The sequence below is a fragment of the Protomyctophum parallelum genome (genome assembly GCF_964188405.1).
Source record: "Protomyctophum parallelum genome assembly, chromosome: 6".
NCBI classification, from domain to species: domain Eukaryota; kingdom Metazoa; phylum Chordata; class Actinopteri; order Myctophiformes; family Myctophidae; genus Protomyctophum; species Protomyctophum parallelum.
The window spans coordinates 50,754,684-50,779,602 of record NC_139701.1 but is presented as its reverse complement, the minus strand read 5'-3'; the positions used below and the strand labels follow the sequence as shown (position 1 = coordinate 50,779,602).

The 24,919-nt window shown below is 41.7% G+C and overlaps 1 protein-coding gene across 1 annotated transcript; it reads left to right on the top strand.

The window, feature by feature from the left end:
* The first annotated feature begins 16,856 nt into the window (after positions 1–16,856).
* Positions 16,857–20,184, top strand: LOC310860665 (receptor-transporting protein 2-like). The gene is made up of 2 exons (XM_083767740.1): positions 16,857–17,020; positions 19,762–20,184. Exons 1-2 carry the CDS (start codon positions 16,872–16,874, stop codon positions 20,126–20,128), a joined length of 516 nt encoding a protein of 171 aa, XP_083623866.1. The 5' UTR covers positions 16,857–16,871; the 3' UTR covers positions 20,129–20,184.
* Positions 20,185–24,919: the final 4,735 nt, after the last annotated feature.

Below are 24,919 nucleotides of genomic sequence, written 5' to 3'. Positions count from 1 at the left end.
TATTCAGTTATTTCACTTAATTCAAATATCACTTATTTTGTTGTTTTGTTGTGATAATCCTCTCTACTATAGAGTGTGCTGACCATATAAGGAGTTCCTCCCTGTCCCCAGTTAACCCCTGGGGGTCAAAAAAACCTTAGGTTTCGTTTTTGGCTCTCTATCCTGATTGGATGAAAGGCTTAGGTCCCAGCCAAAAACGAAACCTAAGGTTTTTTGAGTGAAATCACTGAATATACCTTTAATACAATAGGTTGAAAGACTTGTGCATGATTCGCCGTTATTCTTTCAGATTCACTGTCTTACATGCATACTAGTGATGAATAAATCCACATTCAGACGTGTCTAATGCATTTTATTCTGCCTTTAAACAGTTTTTAATCAGAAGGAGAAACCATTGTGCTGATCAACAAATGAGGAAGTTGACAGTAAGATTAAATATATAACACAAAGACAGCGCTATAAAAATCTTCATGTTTTTAACGTTGAGATAAATATGCAGTGGAAACTCCAGTTTAACGAGGTGGACTTCACTTGGTTGGTTCATATTCCTATCAATAGTTTCGCTGGAGCAGAGCGACAAACAACTTAAGTCTTATATATCTGCATGCATTCAAGTTGAAACCCTTTTAGCCGGGCGCCACAGGCCCAAAAGCTCAAGGAATAGAGTTTAATTAACCTGTGATGTCATGCCATTTTATTTTATTTGTGTTTTTGAGCGGCGCTACAGGTTTAATGTTTGTCTTTAGTTCAATGTTTGTTTTGTAAACGCCATTGACAATGAAGGTAAAATTTACTTTCTATTAATTTGGTCATTAAAGTCCAGAGAATGAGAGGTCTGCTCTGCCGGAAACATCGCGAAAAAAAGTTACGCCCATTTTTGTATACCACACCATAGACAACCAATATAAGGCAAAATTGCATCATACTTTAAGTAGCATGTGACATGTCAAACTATAGGGGCTTTGCACAAAAAACACTGGCTCATCACACTGTGATGACGGCTATGGCCGTTTTTAGGCCAAGGAGTGTATTTTGTGCAAACCTATTGCTTGGAATGGATTCAGAATGCTTCTGGGGGTCCCTGGAACTACATAGGCCTATTTTCAGATGGGGGTCGGCAGCCAATTACAGATAATTCTGGGAGGGTCCCAGCTGTGTCTTAGACAATAGCCACTGTCTCTCAGCTCTCAATCTGACCTAATCAATCAACATACTCTTATGTGATGTGACTCTCATGAATGACTTGCAACAGGCATGTAATTCACTACCCTGCATTATCCATTCATTGTCAATGGGAATGCAATGTTTGTGTAGGACAAAAATACCGCTCGTCCACATATGATGTCAATTGTCATTCATTGTCAATGGGAATTTAGTGTTTGTGTAAGATGGAAATCTACACTTGTAGCTGAATATAGGAGGAGCCCTCAAAAACTATATGCAATAGGTACAATAAGCCGTAGAAACATATAACACTGAAGTTGAGAGAAAGAAGACCATGCATACAACTTAAGTAACAATTAAATGAGCATTATAAATAACTGACCCTAACCTATCCTCAGTAAAACTATATCAAACCTAACTTTAAACCAAAAAGTCCCCCAAATATATTATACAGAGAAGGTGGGGTCCTGAGAGCATTCCCACCCTGGAGAATAGACTTTCAACAACACAAAATGGCCTTTGTTTCGGTGAGTGAGTAGCAAAGTTGGCAACATGGTTATTGGCTATGCCAAACGTTGAGGACATGAAGCCCACAACACTTGGCCAAAGGGTGCAAACTTTGAACAGGCTTAGCTCATGAACCGTTTCACCGTCAGCAATAACACTTCAATGCACATATATGCTATCTTCTCATGCCGAACAACTCTCGTGTTCTGACTTTTGACCTCTGACCTTTAGATAACCCACAATTTTGAAATAAATGAAAGACAGTTCAAATCTATCTACTCCCGGGATATTTGATCAAAATTCACAAATATTTCTACACACCAATAATACCAATAAAGCCCCTTTGAATTGAATTGGACACTGTGACCCCTTTTCCACCGGTTGGTTCCCAATGGGAACCGGTTCAGTTCTTTTTGGTTTTTAGTCCATGAGCCAGAGCTCCAAAGTTGGTGGGCAAACTATACCCTATATTAAATTGTTTATAGGATCAATACAAGTAAATTAATACATGATAACCCTTCCACAGTAGTAGCTTTTTCATATTTTTTATTATTTTACATATTTTCCTACATAATGCCTCATTTGCATATTGAAAAATGTAAAATTTGTAATACAATAAATCATTGTCTTCGTGTATGTACTCAATTGGGGAAGTTTAATGGTGATAACAATCTAATATAGGTATGGTTTTGCCCACTGAATTCATAATTAACGTTTCAATTTTGGAGCTCTGGCTCATGGACTAAAAACCAAAAAGAACTGAACCGGTTCCCATTGGGAACCAACCGGTGGAAAAGGGGCCAGAGAGAGAGAGAGAGAGGGGGGGGGGGGGGGGTCAAATGGATTCAAATGGTTGTCAGAGAAATGCTGATTGAATCAGCTGAAAAGGTTCTTGATCAGGCTGCATATCAAAGAACTGTGAACGAGCAGCACATATAAATAGGACATCATGAACCTCAGTTCATACATTGAGGCTTGAGGACTTGAACCGAATGGATGTGCTGTCCTGATTACTACAACATTTACTTTTGAGAATCTGTCGGATAGCCTATACTAGTCAAGTAAGTAAGGGCTTGGGCTTTTCCTTTTGCCATTTAAGTGAATTGTATTAATGTTTATAGTGTGTGTGTGTGTGTGTGTGTGTGTGTGTGTGTGTGTGTGTGTGTGTGTGTGTGTGTGTGTGTGTGTGTGTGTGTGCATGTGTGTGTTTACATGCGTCCAATGCGTACGTACGTGCATGCACATATGTGGCTGGGGGGGGGGAGGGTCAAACAAGACATTACAGAGTGCTTATTACAGAATAATTGCGGTATGGCATTTAATTATGCTATTATTTAAAGGGATAGTTCTCCCCCTAAACGACTTTTCGATTACTCACCCCACAAACAGTATCCTTTGTGTCTCCATAGGGAACCATTGCTGGTCATCAAATGATTGACTTAGGAATGCAATTCAATGCAATGCAATGCAAAAAAAAAAAAATATATATATATATATATATATATATTCATTAATTCAAGTCCATGGGGTCCATTTACTTTTTGCGTGAACTATCCCTTGGCTTAAGGAACAACAATCACTTTTGTAAAAGTGACACTTTAAACATGCCGGCTCTATTTTAGGCATCTCATTGCAGAGGGAAATGTTCAAACATAAAATAAATAAAAAAAGATTTAGATACTACTGTACACTGAGGTATATTGAGCTTAAGTGCATGGTTAAAGGGAGAATGGCTAATTTTGCAATGATGAAACCTCACATGTTTGTTTTTTTTTCTTGTGGCTTTCTCAGGTTAAGTGGGACGTAAAGGACAGCAACAACAACCACTAGACTTTGAAGCAGGTGACAGAGGAGTGTTCCGCTATCAATGTCGCAGTTCCAAGACGTTACCAGGAAGATGGAGGCTTCCATCGTCACCAAGAAGATAGAGGCGCCATCGGCTTCCATCAAATATGGGGAGCTCATTGTCCTGGGGTATGAAACACTCAATATTCATCTAATATATATTTGGCTTAATGGAATGTTTACATGGTAAATAGAGCGCCGAAGTCCTGACGTCACTCGCTCATCCCAGTTCACGGAAGTAATGATTTCTCTATGGAGAATAACATGGGGTCATCTTAAAATCGTCTCATATAAGCATTGTGGTCCAAAAATTTAAAAAAACTGTCTCTGCGAAACTGTGAGGGAGGTGTCTCTGTATTGTTTACGACAGTCAGTCAATCATATATGATACATGCAGTATGTTTCTAGTGAAAATGAAACTAATTCAGCAGCAGTAACATTAGCATTTTCTCTCAGTCCAGGTGCATTCTTCATATCTATATGAGTGAAATGGCCTGGCCAGATGATTTGTTGATTTGTGACACAGTTCTTATATGAGGCGATCTAAAATCCCCCTTTGGGGATTACAATGCAAATAAAAAGTACATGAACCAGTGGACTTCGGTGCTCTATGGTGCATTTATATATCATCTCAATCCAAGGCGCTTTACTGAGATTGTGCATTACATTCACCCATTCACACCGGAGAAAACCATGCAGCCAACCTGCACATCAGGAGCAATTAGGGGTTCAGAGTCTTGATCATACAGACACTAACTAAGTTGGGAACCTTGCGGTTGCCATCCGGTCATTCTATTGTCAGACTGATATTGCAATCAGAACTGCAGACTCACTTCCAATCGTCCTCCGTAGTATTTTCTCAATACGACACTGTCCACACATGTAGGCCCTACTTGCCGTCCCAAGATCTGAACGGAAACGAGACTCTTCACAAGCCTGCTTTATTATAACCCCAGCACTCCCACCACCCCCTGCTTCGTCTTTTCTCTCTCACAGGTACAATGGCTTCCTGCCCAACGGGGACGAGGCCAGGATGAAACCTCGCTTCGCTCTGTACCAGAGGCCAGAGGCCAACGGTGTGAAACCAAGCACTACTGTACACGTGGACTGCAATCCACAGTCAGCTGAGGTACAGTATACAACCACTGGTAGAATTGGGTAAAAGTATAACAACACTGCCGTGTAAAAACAATGCTTTGTGCAGTCAAAATGTATTGACTGCATCAAAATAATACTTGTAGTATCATCAAAATGCAGAATGGCCATTTCAGGTCGCAACATTCCAAATGTTTCAAAGGAGAATCAGAATCAGCTTTAATTGTCACATCACAGATTTACAGAAGTTCTAGGTTTTGTTTTTGTGCAAAATATAACACATACAATATAATATGTGTTATTTCCACAGAATCAAAGAAAGGGGAGAAGAAAAAGGGGGGAAAGGGGGGAGATCGGGTATATATTTTCCCCCATATGAACTCTGCTATTTAGGGTTGAAACAGTGGGGTGGGAGCTATCTTTGGGAGAGCTTTTGTTTTGTCTTGTTTTGTTTTGTCCTTTCTGTGTGTATGGTTGTACTGTTGTATTGCTTTGTGAACTGTATTGTACAATGTATCTGTGCTGAGGACCCCCTCTAAAATGAGATGCGACATCTCAAGGGGCTTATCCTTTCAATAAAGGTATATATCGATCAAAGAAAACAAACACATTATCTACATTTAGGCCTACACGGTGGTGTAATTGGCATCTTTCCCGGTGGCACGGCATTTTAATGCCGTCACACGCACACGCAATGGCGCACGGAACAGCTGAAGTTTTTGGCGTATCAATTATTTCATTCATATTGTTGATAGCGCGATAATACTCTACTCTACTGGTTCCGTGTCAACTTGTGTCTTTGTCACACACACACACACACACACATGCGCGCACACGCACACATACACACACACACGCACAAACACACACACACACAGACACGCACACACAAATGTATGTGGACAAATGTACAGTATGTGGTTACTTTCTGTCACTGCACTATACTGTACATTAACCACTGAAGACCTCTTTCAAATATATTGACTGTGATTTTAACTGTGATTTACCTTTTTTATTGCTTATGACTTTAATATTTGTTCTCTGTGTTCCATATATATAGGCAATCAGCCTCGGTGACCAGCACAGCGTATCCTATGCTCTCTCCCAAGCATACATGACTGTGGTGGAAACCGTGGAATACACTCCTGACGGAGACACGGACATGTTTCAGGTCTGTACCTGTATATCCTGTTGTCATTACATTATGTTTTGCACGATATCAACCCAAACGCCGTCGCCTCCCCATGGACTGTGACGGAGGGGGTGCCGTCTGTCCTCTAGCAAACTTGAGCCACGAGAAACACCACCGAGTGCGCTAAAGCGCGTGAGTTACCGTGCCGAGCGTAGCGAAGTTCGGTAGAGCCGACTCAGCCCTGTCCGAGTTGTAACCCAAATCCATTAGCACAGAATCGTAAATAATGTCATACCCAATCTCACCCAAAGACGGTGAAATAGCACGGGTTTTCTAGGCGCATATGTACGGAATTGCCAATACGTGCTATTTTCGCTGACTATAGATCAGCGATTCACAACATGTGGGCCATAATGATATCGCAAGTGGGCCCCCAAATAATTGCCAAAAAACTGATATTGTATTGCTAATATAACCAAAACATCATGCCAAAGTGTCAATGCATTTGAACTTATACTTAAGTGTATACTACGCCAGTTACCACTGATCCAAAAGTGGAACGCGATTGATACAATCTGTGAGTAAAGTCATGTGTGTTTGTCTCTAACAGATCGGGCGTTCCACGGAGAGTCCCATTGACTTCATGGTGACGGACACGGTGCCCCGCCGCTCGCCAGACCTCTCCCAGGTCTCGCGCTTCGCCTGCCGCATCGTCTGCCAGAGGAGCCATCCCTACACCGCGCGCATCTACGCCGCCGGCTTCGACCGCTCCAAGAACATCTTCCTGGGCGTACGTTTTTTTTTAAATGTCAGATCAAAATGTCTCACTATATACACAAGTGTGTGTCCGTATGTGACTGTGCAGGGATTCATAACTTGTTTGATTAACGAATGCGTTCAAAATGAATGGCTCGGAAATAGGCAATCACACAGCGTGTCGCAAAGCAGTGCGTTGTGAGCTTTTAGATCTGCTACTTTTGAAAAGGTTTGGTACTTTTACTTTATATAAGTACATGTGTTTTGATGCCAATTTTACTGAGAGTTCCCCCACACAGAGTTACATGTGTGGGGGAATTAGCATTTAGCAGACACCTCTCCCTCTCTCTCCCCCCCCCCATTATCCCCCCCCCCCCCCCCCCTTACTCCTCCCCCTCCCTCTCTCTCTCTCTCTCTCTCTGTAATTAGCAGGCAACAGTGCAACACTATCTCTCTCTCTCTGTTTCTAGCACAACAGCGCCACTTTTGCCCCTACTGGTACTCTAAACATAGGGACAGACATAGGTACAGACATTATGGACATTGCTGTTCCTTGGAGTGGTTGCACCACTCAATAATAAATACAGGACGTTTTTTTCTCCTTGTGACAGTATATATTTTGTGGTATTGCTTTAGCTATTTAAAAATATCAGATCTACAAGCTCATATCGCGCCACCGAGTGGCGCGATACGAGCTTGTAGGTCTGCTATTTTTGAAAAATCGAAGAACGACTGACATTTTTTAGAATCTGATCTCAGGTCAGAATGGGTCAATCAGACCAATGTGTGTCCAGTGGAAACCTCGTATGAATCTGATCTCAGGTCAGAATGGGTTAAGCAAAGGATTATTTCACCACATCCCCCCCGCAGGACAACGCAGTCACATGGAAGACCCCCGCTGGACAGACGGACGGACTGATCACCAACGGCGTGCTGCTGATGCACCCGCCCAAGAAGGACTCCAAGAAGCCCGGCAAGTGGAGGGAGATCTCGGTGTGCGGATACGTCTTCAAACTCCGGAAGAACGGCTCGGATCGGGGGAAGATGGTGAGCACTATATTATACATTATAACACGTACTGTACGTGCGCAGACAAATGATGAAAACAAAAATAAATCTTGACTATATAGAGTTATAGTTGGCATGTGCACAACATTGTGCGAAATCAGTGTGAAAGACGCTATATACGTAAACCCGAGGGACACACAAATTGCCGTTCGGATTCAGTGCACCTCATTTCTCCCTTTCTTTCTAAATAAAAAAACAAACCGTGAAGCATTTAACCCTGTATAGCCTAACACTAAACACGGGCGATTGTATTTAGATAGAGAAACTACCCATACACCCACAATGGACCCCCCCCCCCCCCCCATTACATTGTAATCACTAAACACACCATCACTAAACACACATGTTTAGTGATGGTGTAACAAAAATATCTTTAGTCCTCTATGGGTTAAACCCTTTCATCAATGTCATCCTATTATGACAATGATCGGGTTCATGGGGTTAATATCAGCTATAGGCCTAACCACCAATATGTTGAGTTGTAACCCATGTACATATGTTGGGTTTTGCCATTTTAGCTGCATGAATTGGATGGATGTATTTATCATTGATTGATTGATTGATTGATTCGTATGGCTTTACCCTCCCCCAAACACATTTGCACAAGCACAGTATAGGCCTACCACAAAATGGAAATCAAGCTCTCAAGCTTTTTAATCATTTTTGACAAATGATAAAAAAATGAATCTATGTTCATCATATATAGCTGTATGCATTCTTGTCGTGCAAAAACAAACAAACATCAACCAATCTTCTATATATGTGACCAGATTTGACTGAGAGTCTGCCATCGCGCACATTCCAGCTTTTCACCAGAGGAGAAAAACCTTTTTTTTTTTCTTTTTTCAAAATGAGTTAATAGCACAGGCAGACTCTTCACATACTAGAGCATGTCTGAAATAAGTGTCAAAGCTGAAATTGAAAAAAAAAAAGCTTAAACATGTAGCTATTGTAATGTTAGAGACCACAGAAGTGAACCTTTCAAGCCTGTTTTCTCAACACGCTGTTTTCTGCAAGACATTACTCTATAAGCCATATCTCCAAAACTGGTGGGTCAAACTGAACAACCAATATGTCGATTTGAAGCTATGATTCCCTGCTTTGATATGACATGAAAAAACGAAAATTCAAAAAAATCCAATGGCAGTCTCCCAGTCAAATTTGGTCACATATGTTCTCATGTTTCCCCTTCCAGAAGGACGGTGAGTCTCAGGAGCTGGTGGACGGCTCTCTGATCGACCTGTGTGGCGTGACCCTGCTGTGGTTCAACCCTCCCGCGGCGCACGGCCGAGGGCCCGGCCCACACGCCCACCTGGAGGAGGTCAGGCACCGGGGGCGGTCTTGTATCGTTTACAGAACCAAAAAAGTAAATTTGTCCATGCAGATGTTTATTACTTTGCTTTATGTTTACTTTTAGACGGGATAATATCAATGGACATTACATGATACATGCAAATGTAAATACACCGGATTTAGCAAAAGAAAAGAGCTAATTCTCATGCGCAGTCCCCACATAAAGGAAACAAAGCATTAAAAACATACCTATAACACCAGTACCAGTACAATTGGTGTAAAGTCAAGTGCATCTATATAATTAGCAGTGATTTTTGTTTTAAAGGCGATATGGATTTATAGCTAAAGCAACCTGTGCATAAGGTGCAGTATTGCCTTCAAAGTAATTTAGCATACGCTGTCAAAGTGCACTAGACTATTAGGGCCGATTCATACTCCTATTTTAGAGCCGAATAAAAGTCGGTTCGGCACTGTAGAGCCTACAATGTGACGTCATTTGAGGTTCGGGGGGGGGGGGGGGGGGGGGGGGGGGGTACCGTCCTAAAGTCGGCTCTTCGGTGCTACTGAAAATGTCTGACGAGCCGAAATCATTTCGGCACTACAGCGCCGAAACAGTGGTAAAATAGGAGTATGAATCGGCCCTTAGGGCCGATTCATACTCCTATTTTAGAGCCGAATGAAAGTCGGTTCGGCGCTGTAAAGCCTACAATTTGACGTCATTTGAGGTTCGGGGGGGGCGGGGTACCGTCCTAAAGTCGGCTCTTCGGTGCTACTGAAAATTTCTGACGAGCCGAAATCATTTCGGCACTACAGCGCCGAAACAGTGGTAAAATAGGAGTATGAATCGGCCCTTAGGGCCGATTCATACTCCTATTTTAGAGCCGAATGAAAGTCGGTTCGGCGCTGTAAAGCCTACAATTTGACGTCATTTGAGGTTCGGGGGGGCGGGTACCATCCTAAAGTCGGCTCTTCGGTGCTACTGAAAATTTCTGACGAGCCGAAATCATTTCGGCACTACAGCGCCGAAACAGCGGTAAAATAGGAGTATGAATCGGCCCATAGACTATACATGGTCACAGCTTTGGTTTTTCGAGTGACCGATATGTTCTCGCAATTGTTTGAACAGCTGCTAATCATCAGCAATAATGACGGTGTAAGCGGAGGGCAGGCACGTCGCCGACTATATATTTTGTTCTGCCACCATAACTGTTGACATATTGTGCAATAGAGCTCATATAGTGTTATAACCACCGTGTCTCTCCTCTCCGGAATAATCCTCATGCTTTCTTTCTATGCTGTAAAGAAAAAGGAGTCTGTGTTGCAGAACTGGCTTAGGGTTACAGTGTGCTGCAATACCGTACTTTGCATTTTGTTGCAATGAAATAACATTGAGCGTGTTTCAACAGGGTGCTTGCGTCTCAAAGGATCCGATTCCGCAAAGAGGTGAGCTTGTATTCTGGTGCAGTTTGCTGCTTTAATAATTATTATTATTATTAGGCGGCCAAGGACGTAGTGCCCTTTTACTTATAACAGGCTACTTCTACATTGCAGTATTGATACTTTACATTATTTGTATTATTATTATTATTATTATTATATAAGTGTACAGTATTTGCTATCAAGGTTTCAGCGTCCAGGAAGAAACCCTATAAATACAAAGGGAAGACATGTAATTGCACATAACAACCACACCAAGGGGTCTAATGAAGTATACTGTCACCTCATGAACACGTGAAAAAGTGGAAAGAATACAAAAAACCACGGCACTCCATCGTTAAGTAAAACATTTGAGCACTTCTTTCTACCACGGTATATATTAGCCTAACCCTGCGGTCCTCCTCCCCCTCCTCCAGCTGCTGCCTGGGCTGGGGTCGTTCGATCGGCTTTGCTGCACCAGCTCCGCTCGGGGGACACACAGTTAAAGGATGTCAGATCGTTCTTTCGTGGCCCTCCAACGCAGCCTCCTCCCCCGGCTCCTCCAGCACTGGTAGTAGACAGTGGAGCCGGCGCTCCTGCTCCTGAGGTCAGTCGTTGGGCCTTGCTGGACCAGGACGGCTCTGGGATAAAGTTGAATGTGTCGACACAGAATGTGTCGTTCTTTTGTGGCCCTCCAACGCGTGTCAACGGTGTCTGTGGAGCTACGGCTACTCCAGGAATGGACTGTAAACCCCTGAGTGTTAATTTAAGGGTGAGTGTGCACAAAATTCTAGTCCTCAAAGTTCTCAAAATTAAATATATGGATGGGTCAATTTTTGCAACCTCATCATTTTTGACATCACGAGATATATCTGCCTGTGAAACACTGACATACCCGTAGATCATCTACTGCAGTGATTTTCAAAGTGGGTTCTGGGGAGACCACCAGCTAGGGATCCTTCTGTGAGGGTTCCAGCCAGGGTCCTCCAGCCAATTTCGGTCACCATAATGAAATTTCACTTGAAATTACACCAGTACAAATATGACAAATATAGTTTCAATATCACCTGTAATATATTTATTGACTATGACTTAAATTTAAACCAAAACATCTTTTCATAATGTACTATTTTTGTGTCGATAGAAACTGTTGCAAAGAGAGTGCATATGTTTTTGTTCTTATAGTTGGGCCATCAAGTTCTAAAATCCACCTCATCACCTGTGTAAATACATGTGCATGGTTGTGTAGTGCGCTATACTTTTGTAATTTGTAAGCCTATGGCCTTACATTTTGATCATATTTCTGTTTCTGTTATAGACTGCTTGTCTGAGTCAGTATATTATGTACAGTATGGTGGAAAGAGACATTAAAACGTATGTATGTGTCTGTGTCCCAGGTCACCGAGAATGTTGAACCACAGACTCCGTCCATGCTGGTGGTGATTCAGAAGACACGTGAAGCTAACGGTAATAAGCGCCATAAGAAAGTGGTCTTGTTTTGTGATAATATGTTCTATAGAAGCACGCATTATGCTTTTAAACAAATGTAATGATGGCGGTTGTAGTTGAATGGGTAGAAAGGACATCAGTAACTTTGAGTATATACATTAACTTTAGTTAATCTTAGTTAACCTTAACCTTAGTCGGCGATACACACTGATAATCTGATTTGTTGACATATATTGTTATGGCAGTGATGTCACAGTGTTCTGTACAAGATGTACAAGCTCACAAGCTCAACATAAATGGTAAATGGCAAATGGTGCATTTATATAGCACCTTTATCCAAGGCGCTGTACTTAGATTGTGCATTACATTCACCCATTCACGCACACATTCATACACCGATGGCGGCGGAAACCATGCAAGGCACCAACAAGCACATCAGGAGCAATTAGGGGTTCAGTGTCTTGCTCAAGGACACTTCCACACTAACTCTGGGGGAGCCCACAGGGTTCGAACTGGGAACCTTGCGGTTACCATCCAGCCACTCTACCCCTGAGCCACCGCCGACCCAACATGTTGTTGGTTGAGGGCGATGATAAAGCCGAAGATGATAAGGATGATGATGATGATGATGATGATGACGTTCTTCCTGTCAGTGAATGATAAATCAATGATATTTTCTTTTTTCATGTTCTCTCATCAGATGTGTGTAAACTCACGCTGGATCCAAACACAGCACACGCAAAGATCTCTCTGTCTGCGGACAACAGGAAGGCAACACGTGTGGAAGGGGAACAGAAGTTTCCTGAACACCCGGACAGATTTAAAGACTATGGACAGGTGATGTCCACAGAGAGTCTGACCGGACGCTGTCATTACTGGGAGGTGGAGGGGAGCGGGGAGTTTGAGATAGCAGTGACATACGGAGGAATCGACAGAAAGGGCGACGGCAGTCAGTTCGGATGCAACGACAAGTCCTGGAGTCTGAGACGTAGTGGCGGTGATGACAGTTACACCGTGTGGCACGATACGACGAAAACCGACCTCGCCGTCAGTCCCTCCTCTCGCTCCGGTAGGGTAGCAGTGTACGTCGACTGGCCTGCCGGCACCGTGTCCTTCTGCACAGTGTCCTCAGACGGCACTCTGACACACTTGCACACCTTCCAGACCACATTCACTGAACCCCTCTATGCTGGGTTCTGGGTTGGGTGGTCTAACTCCTCGGTGAGCGTGTGTTAGAGAGAGGAGGTATACGGTAGCATCCTGTGTTCTCTGTTCTGTTGGTTTAAATTGTCCATTTTTTGGTTCCATTTGTAACATCTCAGAATCAAACAATAAATAGATAAGATGGTCCCATATGGAAGAAGTACTGTACTCGGATATATTATTTTCCTTAAGTAAAAGTAGCAATGCCACAATGTAGAATGTTTTGTTTGAATGCTTTGAAAATAGCAGATCTACAAGCTCACATCGCATCACATGAAATGGCGTAATTCTGCAAAGTAACTATAGTGACTAAAGCAGTCAAATAATTGTAGTTATGGTATTTAATTCTAGCCCTAACCCAACCGGAACCTTTTGCAAAACGTACACCTTTGTTGTTTGTTTCAGAATAATGTTCAGGTAAAGAATCAAGCATGCATAGAATAAACAAATCAAGGACATTTATTATGGCATGTTGTTGCTATTTAAACTGTCATATAAAACGACATGCTATTTGATATAAAGATGCTGTGATTCTCTTAATTCATGCGGGGGTCTTGGTTTCGGACGTATTTTTCCTTGCCGTGGACAGTAGAAAATGGCGTGATTGATTGATTGATTGATTAAATTATTGTTTTGATGTAATCGCTCACTATAATATGCTTGTATTTCTATCACTATATGTCAAGTTGAGTTGGACTGCTAATGATTCAAGTATTAGCAAGTATTTATGACAATAAACGTTGACTCATTTCATTCTCTTTCAAAAGCACATCTGTTCATTTTTAAACACATAGCAAATAATTATGCTAAATCATATACCTATTGTCTACAAGGAATGCTGATTATGGCTCAGTGTTATTTTATTCATCCCTTATTACAGTGGTTCTCTGAAGATTTTCATGTCAACGACACCCCCAAATTAATGAAGTAAGATCACACGAGAGGATGTGCTTTACCATGTGCTTTACCGTGATTAGGCACAACAGTGATTAAATGCTTTTTATTTTTATTTTTTTAAACTACATATTTCTTAGACATAGAAACGGTCATTAGTGCATTCCCCCCCCCCCCCCGCCCTCGTTCCCCAATCCCGCATGTCATCCCCCCTCCAAGTCAAAGTCATACGATTTGTCACACACGTTACCGCAGTGAAATTTGACCCATCTCTTGGAGCAGTGAGCCGCAGCCAAGGAGCGGTGAGCTGCAGCCGTGCCGCGCTCGGGAATCATTTGATTAGTAGATTTGACCCCCCCAAACCAACCCTGTCCCAATGTCTCTGTAGTCTGTATAGTCCTCGCTATGTTCAGATGGATTACATCATTATGGCATCAAGACAACACGTAACAGGGGCGACAGACAGGGCAACGTCAATTCAGAGTGAACATTTCAGAGGGAGCAAAAGAGAAAAAGTAACTGGATAGTACATATTTCCCCACTGAGAGCAGACTTTGTGTGATCTCACTGGTCCTAATGCCTGCTTTATGATCTTTATTATGACACCCTTCCTCCTCCCACAGTCGAAGTCCAAAGCTGTTTTGTTTTTTGGTCCCCTCAGCAATACTGCAAATACTTTTACTTACTTTTTCTTGGTTTTTGTCATTGTCTTAATTGCATTTTCAATGCAAAATCACAATTTTGTCTATGTGTATTTCACAAGTGGAAATACACATAAACAGTACTCCTTTTAAAGCATTATGTTATACTTGAGCTTGCTAGTGAACGTTTTAACTAAAAAAAAAAGGAGGGGGGGTCCCTGGAACAACATATTTTCAGAAGGGGGTCTGCGGCCAAATACAGATAATTCCAGGGGTCCTTGACATGAAAAAGATTGAGCACCACTGACACACAGAAACATTTAGGATTTAGAAGACATTTTGTTAGAATCGGCCTCAGGTCTAAATGGGTTAAAGATCTCAATCATTTATGAACTTTATATGGCCTCGCGATGTGATTCTCTTGCAGTGCATTGGGTCATGGGTCCAGACAGTGGCATACAGTATACAACATTATATTACATACAGTACTGACTCATCATTTCACTCTCAATTTATCACCCATCCAATAGACAGTTCAGAAACTGAATGTGAAACTTAACTAAGAGGGGCTTGTACTAGAGCAGTGGTTCCCAAAGTGGGGTCCGGCGACCCCCAGGGGTCCTTGAGGGAGTTCCAGGGGGTCCCCAGCTAAATGATAGTTTGGAACCAAATTTGTAACTGTCTCTGAGAGTGTACAAATGGACAATGGATGGATTATGTAGATTAATCAATTAACACTGATTTTACAATATAAATTGGGGGTCCCAGAGATAGAATTGTCATTAAATTGGGGGGTCCGTAGACTAATGAATGTCAAACTGGGGGTTCTTGAAATTAAACGGGTTGAGAATCACTGCTAGAGGCGTAAACATCTTCTCTTTGGGGGTCCCTTCAGGTGCAGGCATATCTCTTCAAATGGGGGGTCCGCGGGATAATGAGTGTCAATTGGGGGTCCTTGACATGAAAACGTTTGGGAGACCCTGTACTAGAGTACTAGACAGTGTTGCCAAGTTTGCTTATGAGCGACTTTGAACTTAAAGGATAACTTTAGTTTTTTTCAACCAAGGTTCATGTTTTAGGTTGTCATTAGAGAAAATAAAAGGTGAGTGTTCATTTTCTTTAATTTGCTGCTTTCTTTCGTTTTAGGGATTTTAGCTCTTTTTGACAGGGGGGCGGGGGCATTCGAGCATGGGGCTAAATATGTATTTCTTTACCAAATTTGATGGTGATTTTTTTATTTAATATTTACTATAGTCCTAATAAACCCCAGGAAATTACATCTGGCCACAGAAGATCACATGATCTACTGAATGTGAAGGTATAGCCTACTGGGGGAAGGCTTATACTGTGTGTATAGGCTCAATATGTCAGTTTGTCACATTCAATAGATCCTGTGATCTTTTGTGGCCAGATGTAATTTCTTGGGGTTTATTAGGACTATAGTAAATAATAAAAAAATAAATCGCCATAATATTTTGTAAAAAAATACATATTTAGCCCCATGCTCGAATGCCCCCGCCCCCCTGTCAAAAACTGCTAAAATCCCCAAAACGAAAGAAAGCAGCAAATGAAAGAAAATTTACACTCACCTTTTAGTTTCTCTAATAACAACCTAAAACATGAACCTTGGTTGAAAAAAACTAAAGTTGTCCTTTAAACAGTAATACGCTTGTAAATATTGGTAGTTAACTTGCGAGTTTGATTTTCTTGTTTTTGTTTGTTTGTTTATATTTTTGGTTGTTGCTTATATAGGCTTGCTTCCTAAAGTTGTTTAACCCATTCTGAACGGGAACCCATTTTGTGTTAGCATCATGTTATATGCTTTAGCTATTGAAAAATAGCAGATCTACAAGCTCATAGCGCGCCACCGAGTGGCGCTCTACGAGCTTGTAGGTCTGCTATTTTTGAGAAATCGAAGAATGACTAACATTTTTAGAATCTGATCTCAGGTCAGAATGGGTTAATCAGACCAGTGTGTGTCCAGTGGAAACCTTGTATGAATCGGATCTCAGAATGGGTTAAACCGGTGGTTCTCAACCATTTTCGTGTCAAGGACCCCCCTATGTATTTGTCTGCGGACCCCCATTTGAAAGTATTTGTGGCAGCAATCCACATACAAGATGTGTGTAGTTAAAGGCTGTAAAAAGTTTTTACTCCCTCAAGAGTTTTTGTCATGACGGGTTGTGAGCTTGTAGATTGTCTATTTCAAATTGCTTATAATAAATGGTTGAAGATTTTGAAGTCATAGACCTCTCTGTTTGTTTCTCTTAAACCTGGCAACACTGTCTTAACCTAAGTTTCGTTTCTTCCAAAACAGAAGCAGGGTGCTATAAAAGGCTTCAGCTGTGTAAACAAGTCACTTGTACTCTGCATTCACCGGCTGAAGGTCTCTGTCAGACACCACAACGATGGCACTGGAGGAGTGGACAAGTATTTTTAATGACAAAATTGAGGAATTGAATCGAGCTGATTCTTGGCATTTGACGTTTAGTCAATCCATTGTGGCTGATAGTCCGGGACCTGGCTGGAAACAGTACATCAGACATGCAATGGCAAGGTATAGTAATAATAATAATAATAATAATAATAATAATAAATGTAGCACCCCAACAGCCTGGCTAACTGGGGTGTGTTTGAGTTCGTAATAATGGACCCAGACAACGTTTTAAACCAAAAGGGAAAAAGCACTTTACTTGTTTTTTGTCTTTTTTAGTTTTTAAACAATATAAAGAATCCCTTCTTTTAAATGTGAAAGTGTGTGAAACCCTAACCCTAAGTAACAAAAATCATTAAAAAAATAACTAAAGAAAAGAAAAGACAGATCTTATGAAATACTAGACAAGAAAATGCACAATACTCAAAAATATTACAACAACTATCAATTATAGCTGGTATACTTATGTGAACTCTTTGATAACACAAATGAAATACTATGTAACCCATTTCCTTTCAATTGTTTTCAAAAACCTAAACTGTTCCCTATCTCTCTCCCTGGCTATGAAACCCAAATGTAGTTGTAAAGTTACCTTTAAACCTAGCCCCTCTCGGGACCCTACATAAAGCTTTTCTGAAATTTGGATGAGTTTTATGTTGGGTCCCTGGTCAGAACTATATTTTCGTATGGAAATTCCAGAACGCGGAAGTAATCATTCTCTCTAAAATAGAAGCTGCGCCATGTGACGGCATTTTTTTGACTTTGTTATTCTGAATTCGGTAACTTTAAGTACCTATACATCCCGCTGCGAATATCTCCTGTGGCGCGGAAGCCGTTAAGTATTTTTAATCTTTGTTTGACCGATTTGGTCGCTTTATTTCTTCTTGTTTGTTTACCGTTTATTGTACCGCCTCCCGGTGTGCGGTTGGCTTGTCCCTGCCTCTGAATTCTGATCTGCTCTGTCATAGCTATAGCGCCACTAGCTAGCCAGATAGGCGGTACAATGAGGTGTCAATAAACAAGGAAGGAAGAGAAGAATCCAAGCTTCCAAATCGGGCAAACATATATTAAAAATACTAACGGCTTCCGCGCCACAGGAGATATTCGCAGCGGGATGTATGGGTACTTATACTTTACATATTCAGAAAGCCTCACACTGAAATATGTCGTCACCGAGCGCGGAGAGGTTTATGTTTAAGAATGGCTGTGTACCAGGTGGCATGGTAGTAGTGCAACAGGACCCAATGCTATCTGGGTCGTCAAAATGTCAGAAACTTCAGTAGCATTTGGGTTCTGCTTGGAGGGCTACTTTAAACCATGAACTTAAAGCATAACACTGAACCTTAGATTGAATGGGACGTTACATGTAACACAGACTGTGGGCCCACACACACACGCACGCACACACACACACACACACACACACACACACACACACACTACGTTGCAGGCCTGTGCGTCGTCACTCCCGCGATGCGATGATTCCGGTCCCCGCAGCAGCTCCAAACAGACACAGTTCAACTCACAGTTTGTTGTAGACTCAGTACTGGCAATGACAAACGTTTCAAACGGCAACACAAGCCGGGCTCCCGGTACGGAACAGTCTTCTCCAAGCCGACGTCTCGACAATCGCGACTGGTGTTCTCCGTCCAGTAGACTCCACGCTCGTAATAACAAACGCTGAACTCTCTCGTCCACAACGTTTGCGCACCGTAAACGTCTCTTCCACTACACGCACATGATGTCCAACAGTAAGCATGTACTGGTGTTTGTTCAGAAAACGTCAATAACAAACTATTTAAATGTTGTACAGTTCTTAAATCTTTCTCTCTCCAAAACCGTCTCTCCTCGTTCCTCCTCCTTCCTTTTTCTTCCCCACTCCCTCCTTCCTCCCTCTCTATCGCCTCCTCCTTCCCCAAAACCCACAGCCAATTACCGTCGGTGGTACTCACTAAAACCTTTTTTTGTCCAATCTTGAACACCCACACATTCACACACATTCACACAACATAAAACCAAGTCTTTGCTTAATTTAAAGGATAACTTAAAGGATTCAGTTTAACCCCTTGTTTTCCACCCGGGCTACATAAACTTTATTTGTATAGCACCTTTCATACATAAATGCAGCTCAAAGTGCTTCACAGGGCAGGACACAAAAATAAAAATATAATACAATAAAACACAAGTAGTTAAAATGATAGAACAATGGCAAAGAATATAAAGAACATAAAATAAATAAAAACAAATAAAAACACCACATGCAGCAAATCAGTCAGGGCAGGGTAGGAACGTGCATAGTAAAACTCAACTAAAAGCGAGAGTGAAGAGGTGAGTCTTGAGTTGAGATTTAAAAATGTCTACAGAGGGTGCGTGTCTGAGCTCGAATGGAAGTTTATTCCAGGCTGTTGGGCTTTTCTACTCAGTCTGTGTCTCAGGAGGGCCGTGGGCAGTTCAGAAACCGTCTTCCAGTGACATCATCGATGGGGAATACAAGCTAATAAAAACTGCAGGCTTTCTAGTCCTGAAAAGTTGCAATGCAAAAATGGAAGCCATCGTTCTCACGATAATGAAAATCTAAACATTTTTGTAAATAAATCTTGTTTAAAAATGTTTAATGTTTAATGATGATGTCACTGGAAGACGGTTTCTAAACGGCCCACAGCCCCCCTATGAGACACAGACTGAGTAGAACAAAATCGTGCCATTTTATCATGATTATTAGTGAGGACCTATTATATGAAGATAGGTTGAAAAGTGGTGAAGTGGTCCTTTAAGTTAAAGGGGATGCATAAAGGCACGTTCAGTGTGAATTGAACACGGTTTTACTGTAATAATAATAATAATAACACCTGTCTATGTTTCAGCTTCACATGTTCCAAGTGCAAGAGATACTGGACGTCCAACCGGGTGATGGTGCTCTTCCACTTTCGCCTGGCGGCGGGGAAGGGAACCGTCAAGGTGAAGCGCTTTCGTCAGAATTGCAAGCGGTGCACCGCAGCCCCCATGGAGACCCCCAGGTTCCCCCCGGACAACATCGACTCCCTCCTCGAGAAGCTGATGGAGAAGATCCGGCAAAAGTGCTACCGTGAACACGTGGGCGAGACCAACAGGCCCTTTCGCAACTCCCAAGTTCAAGGACCCCACGAGCCTGCCCACTGTGAAGCCTGCATGCAGGGCGTCTGTAGGGTCGACAAGGACTTGACCGTCATGTTTTCAGACATTGCGATTTGATCTTATACGAAGGTATTTTCAAGAAGTAATTATCTTAACCAGGCTTAGTTTTTGCACACGGGATGAATAGGCGTAGCCTATAACGATCATACTTGCACCAACCAACAGACAACAAACCCCATGCACGCAATGGGAGAAGACTGCTTTGCTTGGCTGAGTGGATGGGAAATTTAGATGAACCCATTCTGACCTGAGATCAGATTCACACGAGGTTTCCACTGGGACACACACTGGTCTGATTAACCCATTCTGACCTGAGATCAGATTCTAAAAAATGTCAGTAGTTCTTCGATTTTTCAAAAAATAGCAGACCTACAAGCTCGTATCGCGCCACTCGGTGGCGCGATATGAGCTTGTAGATCTGCTATTTTTCAATAGCTAAAGCATAACATGATGCCAACACCAAAATGGGTGCCCGGTCAGAATGGGTTAAAAACAAACTCTTATTGATTCACTCCAGTGATGGGCAAAATAAGCTTTTATGAAGCACTCAACCACTTGAACCAATTGCTTCAAAAATGGTTAAAGCTTCAGTGACAGTGACATCTGCTGGCGAAATGCTAGACTGCATTTAATTTAGGCAGCAGAGACAGCGAAACTATAGTAAATAGGCCTATATTATCGGATTAGATTTTTGTTGTGAAGTCTTAGTCTTAGTCTTAGTACTGTACAATTACAGACTTAAAGTTGATTGATTCATTCTTGTATTCAACTATGTTAGGTTTATCCATGGATCTGGTCTGGATTGAGTGTATGCTAAATGCCTAAACTGTAATTAAACATTGAAATAAAAGAAAATAAACAAAAATAAACGCACAATATAGTTTGTGTATTGGAGCAGTGTGAGATTATGTTTGTAGAATGGGGAACACTCAAATATATTAAAGTATAAGAATAAGACAAAGTTAGAAATATTAAAATGATTTAAGAATTTAAAAGACTACTAAAATCACACCGGTGTGAAGTGAGTGGTGCAACTCCGTGTGGGGGTCCGAAATGGTTGAGAAATGACAGAGTTACCGTGCAGCAGTCCCTGTACTTTACTGTACTGTAACTGCACTGTAGGCTACTGGCACACCCGAAAGCATCATATATACAGATAATATGTGCGTGTGTTTGTGTGTTAGGTTGCACACAGGTGGTGAAAAACAACCATGTTTTCGTGCTCATACCCAGCCAGCCAGCTACCCACCCAGCCAGCCACCCACACACACACATAGCTCCGTAAGGAAGTGGTTGCAACACTCAAAAAATGTGGACAATTCATGGTTCACATGGTTCATGTTAAAGGTTTAAAATGCCTAGTTGAAAAAGAGCTGATCTACAAGCTCAAGGATCAGCTATTTATCTATTCAATTTAAAGGGTTTAAATGGTTAATTTGAAGTGTTGAAAATGTTGACTTTCATAATTTGTCTACAAATAGACTTTAATACATTGGTGTTTAAAATATTTAAATTTACATTGAATTGCTTAAAATGCATGTCATTGTTTAAAAGACACTTTATTGCTTAAAAACAAGAATTGTTGAAAGGAAAAACATTTGATTAGAAATAAGTTGTTTAAAGAGAAGATTATCTGGCTTTTTTTGTTCTGTTTTTGAAGGTTTACAACGTGATTTCAAGAAACCAACCAATCAAAGATGACACTAACAGTTCAAAAGAGTTGGAAAATAAAATTGGATTTGGGAAACCTGAGTTGTGTCCTTTACTCTATTCATTCTATTCAATACACAACAACAGGGGGTGTTGCTGTGTATTGAACAGATGAGTTTACTATCAATAGAGTGCTGTCATGTGGGCCACATTTACATAACTAATGGGGTATTCGGTTCATTAAATCAGTAACATTTCCCTCTCTCTATTTCCCATTCCAAGTGTGTTTTGTCTCATAGTATGTAATGGCAGTGCTGCTGTTTTCAGCAATGGGATAATACTTTTTTTGGTGAGTAGATCTTGTTGAGCTGGTCATTATGAAAGTAGCTCTCAAGTCAAAAAAGTGTGGGCATCCCCTATAGCTACAGAAGTTACAAAACGGTTGCTAAATGTCTTGAACGTGATCTGACACCGTGATGTCATGTAAACGCTGAATTACAATACCCCAAATCTCGGCCGAGTCTGGCTAATAGACTCAAATCACATTAATCCGCAGGCAATTTTATTTTTGGGTCATTCCAGCATGGCGATGTTACCCTGAAATTGGGGTAACATGGCATTGGTCCGACCTCCCGTTGGCCCGACCTACCGTTGGTCCTACCGGTCGGACTAAAGAGATCCCCTACCATTCCCCATAGCCCGACCTCCCGTTAGTTCGACCCGTCTGGCAGTTCGCACTAAAGGGACGTCCCGTTGGTTCGACCTCCCGATATTCCGGCCACTGTCAAAACAGCTTTTTCAGAGCGCATTAAATGTCTTGTAGGCCTAATGTCATGTACATGTCTTGCGCGGAGATATCAGAACCGTTCAAAGCTGCTTTTTCAGAGCGCATTAAAGCAGCTAATCAATAGCTCATAGGCCGCCTGACATTGCATTCGGATTTGATTTAGGCTATGCACTGTGAATGTGTTCAGAATGTGCGCACCGAAAAATAGCCGATCTGCAATCTCACAAGCATGCATAAGACTGTCTGTCTGTCTGTCTGCCTGCCTGCCTGCCTGTCTGTCTGTCTGCCTTGTCTTGTCTTGTCTTGTCTTGTCTGTTCCTTTATTGATTCCCGTCGGTAAATTAATGTGCCATAGAAGGCTATACATACAGGCTATATATTGTCTATATAAAATGGAACGGATCGTACTGCCCTCTGCCAAGGCGCACGATGCACGCGCGGTCTTCCCTGAGTGCTGCATGTGGTCGTGTTGGGTTGCGTATTTGTACTGTAGGCCTATAGCCTATACAGCTATTATCATTATCCATAAGGACCCCTCCCCAATGGAAACAATTGGGCGTCTATCAACGCAGAAAAGACGGCGGGTGCACTGCGCCTTGGCATGCAGTGTCCGTTTCATTAACAGTTAATGACAGACAGTTTAACACAGGCTACGTATAGGCCAGACAGACAGTCTAATAAGTTATCGCTTGTAGATCGGCTATTTTCGGTGCGCACATTGTGAACACCCAGTGCGTATAGCCTATTGCCTTATTGCTAAATCCGATTGCAATGTATTGGCCTGTATGGGCTATAATTTGATTAGGCTACTGGGGGTGAACAGAGAGACAGACAGGCTACTGGGGGGGTGAACAGAGAGACAGACAGACAGGCTAACAACCTGACTAGTCTGTGAAGGGAGTGACAGTACCCATTCTACATACTGTGAAATAAAAAAATCAATCAAGAGATAATGGAGAAATAAAAAGCCTTTATTGTATGGCTAATGCATAGGCAAGAATAATACAATTATAGTGCTGTATAGTGCGTCGCAGTCCCGCCCCCTTTCAGAACGACGAGTGGCCCAGGAAATGATTCTCCATTCATTTTCTCCATAGGCTTATGACAGTTACGCCGCGGACAAAGCCAACTCGGATCGTGACAAATCATGACAACAAACACAATATTTTGTGCCGATCAAATAATTTGAAAGAAGAAAATAAAGGCAGGAACACTATTTGTTTTGTTTTTCTTCTTACTAATTATTTGATCGGCCCAAAACATTGTTTGTTGTCATGATTTGTCACGATCCGAGTTGGCTTTGTCCGCAGCGTAACAGTCTTTAAATAAATACTTTTTGAGAAAATTTATGGAGAATCATTTCCTGGGCCACTCGTCGTTCTGAAAGGGGGCGGGACTGCGACGCTCTATACCGTTGCAGCACACAGCCATCATCAGTGTCTAAACTATTGGTGATTCATTTCATTGTTGCTGACATTTCAACTGGACTTACTGAAAATGTCACAGTTTAAAATACATTTGCTCAGGAGGCACTAACAACAACTTTTCACAACATTCCTTATTTATATATTATAATTGAGTCATGGAATCATTATGCTTGCTAGATGCTAAGGTATTCTTTAGCAGCTCCCTGAGCAGAATATTCTAGTTGTGTAAAGAGGGGAATAGGAAAGGGATACAAACAAAAAAAGTCTGAGAACCACTGTTGTACTGTACAGGTTGGCCCAACTTATAGTGGGTAACTGGCTCATGACATTTATTTGTGCCAATAATGCTCCGAAGCATGGCCCAGGCCGTAGCGTAACGGTCTGGGCACCGGACTGGTGATCCAGTCGCGGTGTGCCGCGGGTTCGACTCCCGGACCCGACACGGCCTTTACCGCATGTCATCCCCCCATCTCTCTCCCGTTTCCTGTCAGCCTACTGTCTGTCCCTTAGAAAATCAATAAAGGCGTAAGCCGCAAAAAAATATCTTAAAAAAAAAAAAATAATAATGCTCCGAAGCAAATGGAGATAATATGATACTGTCTGCATTTGGCATATGGTTTAGTGGATGAATAGATTTACACACATTTTTACAATTTCTAACAGCAATTGTCTCCTCAATTTAGTTACTGTTATCAATGCTCCATATCACCTCTGTCAGGCGGAAATGTCCAAACTTACTTTTCATGGGACAAAAATTCAAAAACTAGTCTACTGGAATGTTCATGAACTTAGACATGGTGGTTAGTATACACTTTTATGATTCTATAGGCTTAGAAGACGTGATTAAGCTTGGTTGCTAAAAGTTGCAGGTTGAGCAATTTGAGTAATTAGCATAGTAGGCTATGTATATGTACCATTAACATCCTGTATAAGGCAAAAACATCAACATTTCATCATGCTTTAAGTAGCATGTGACATGTCAAA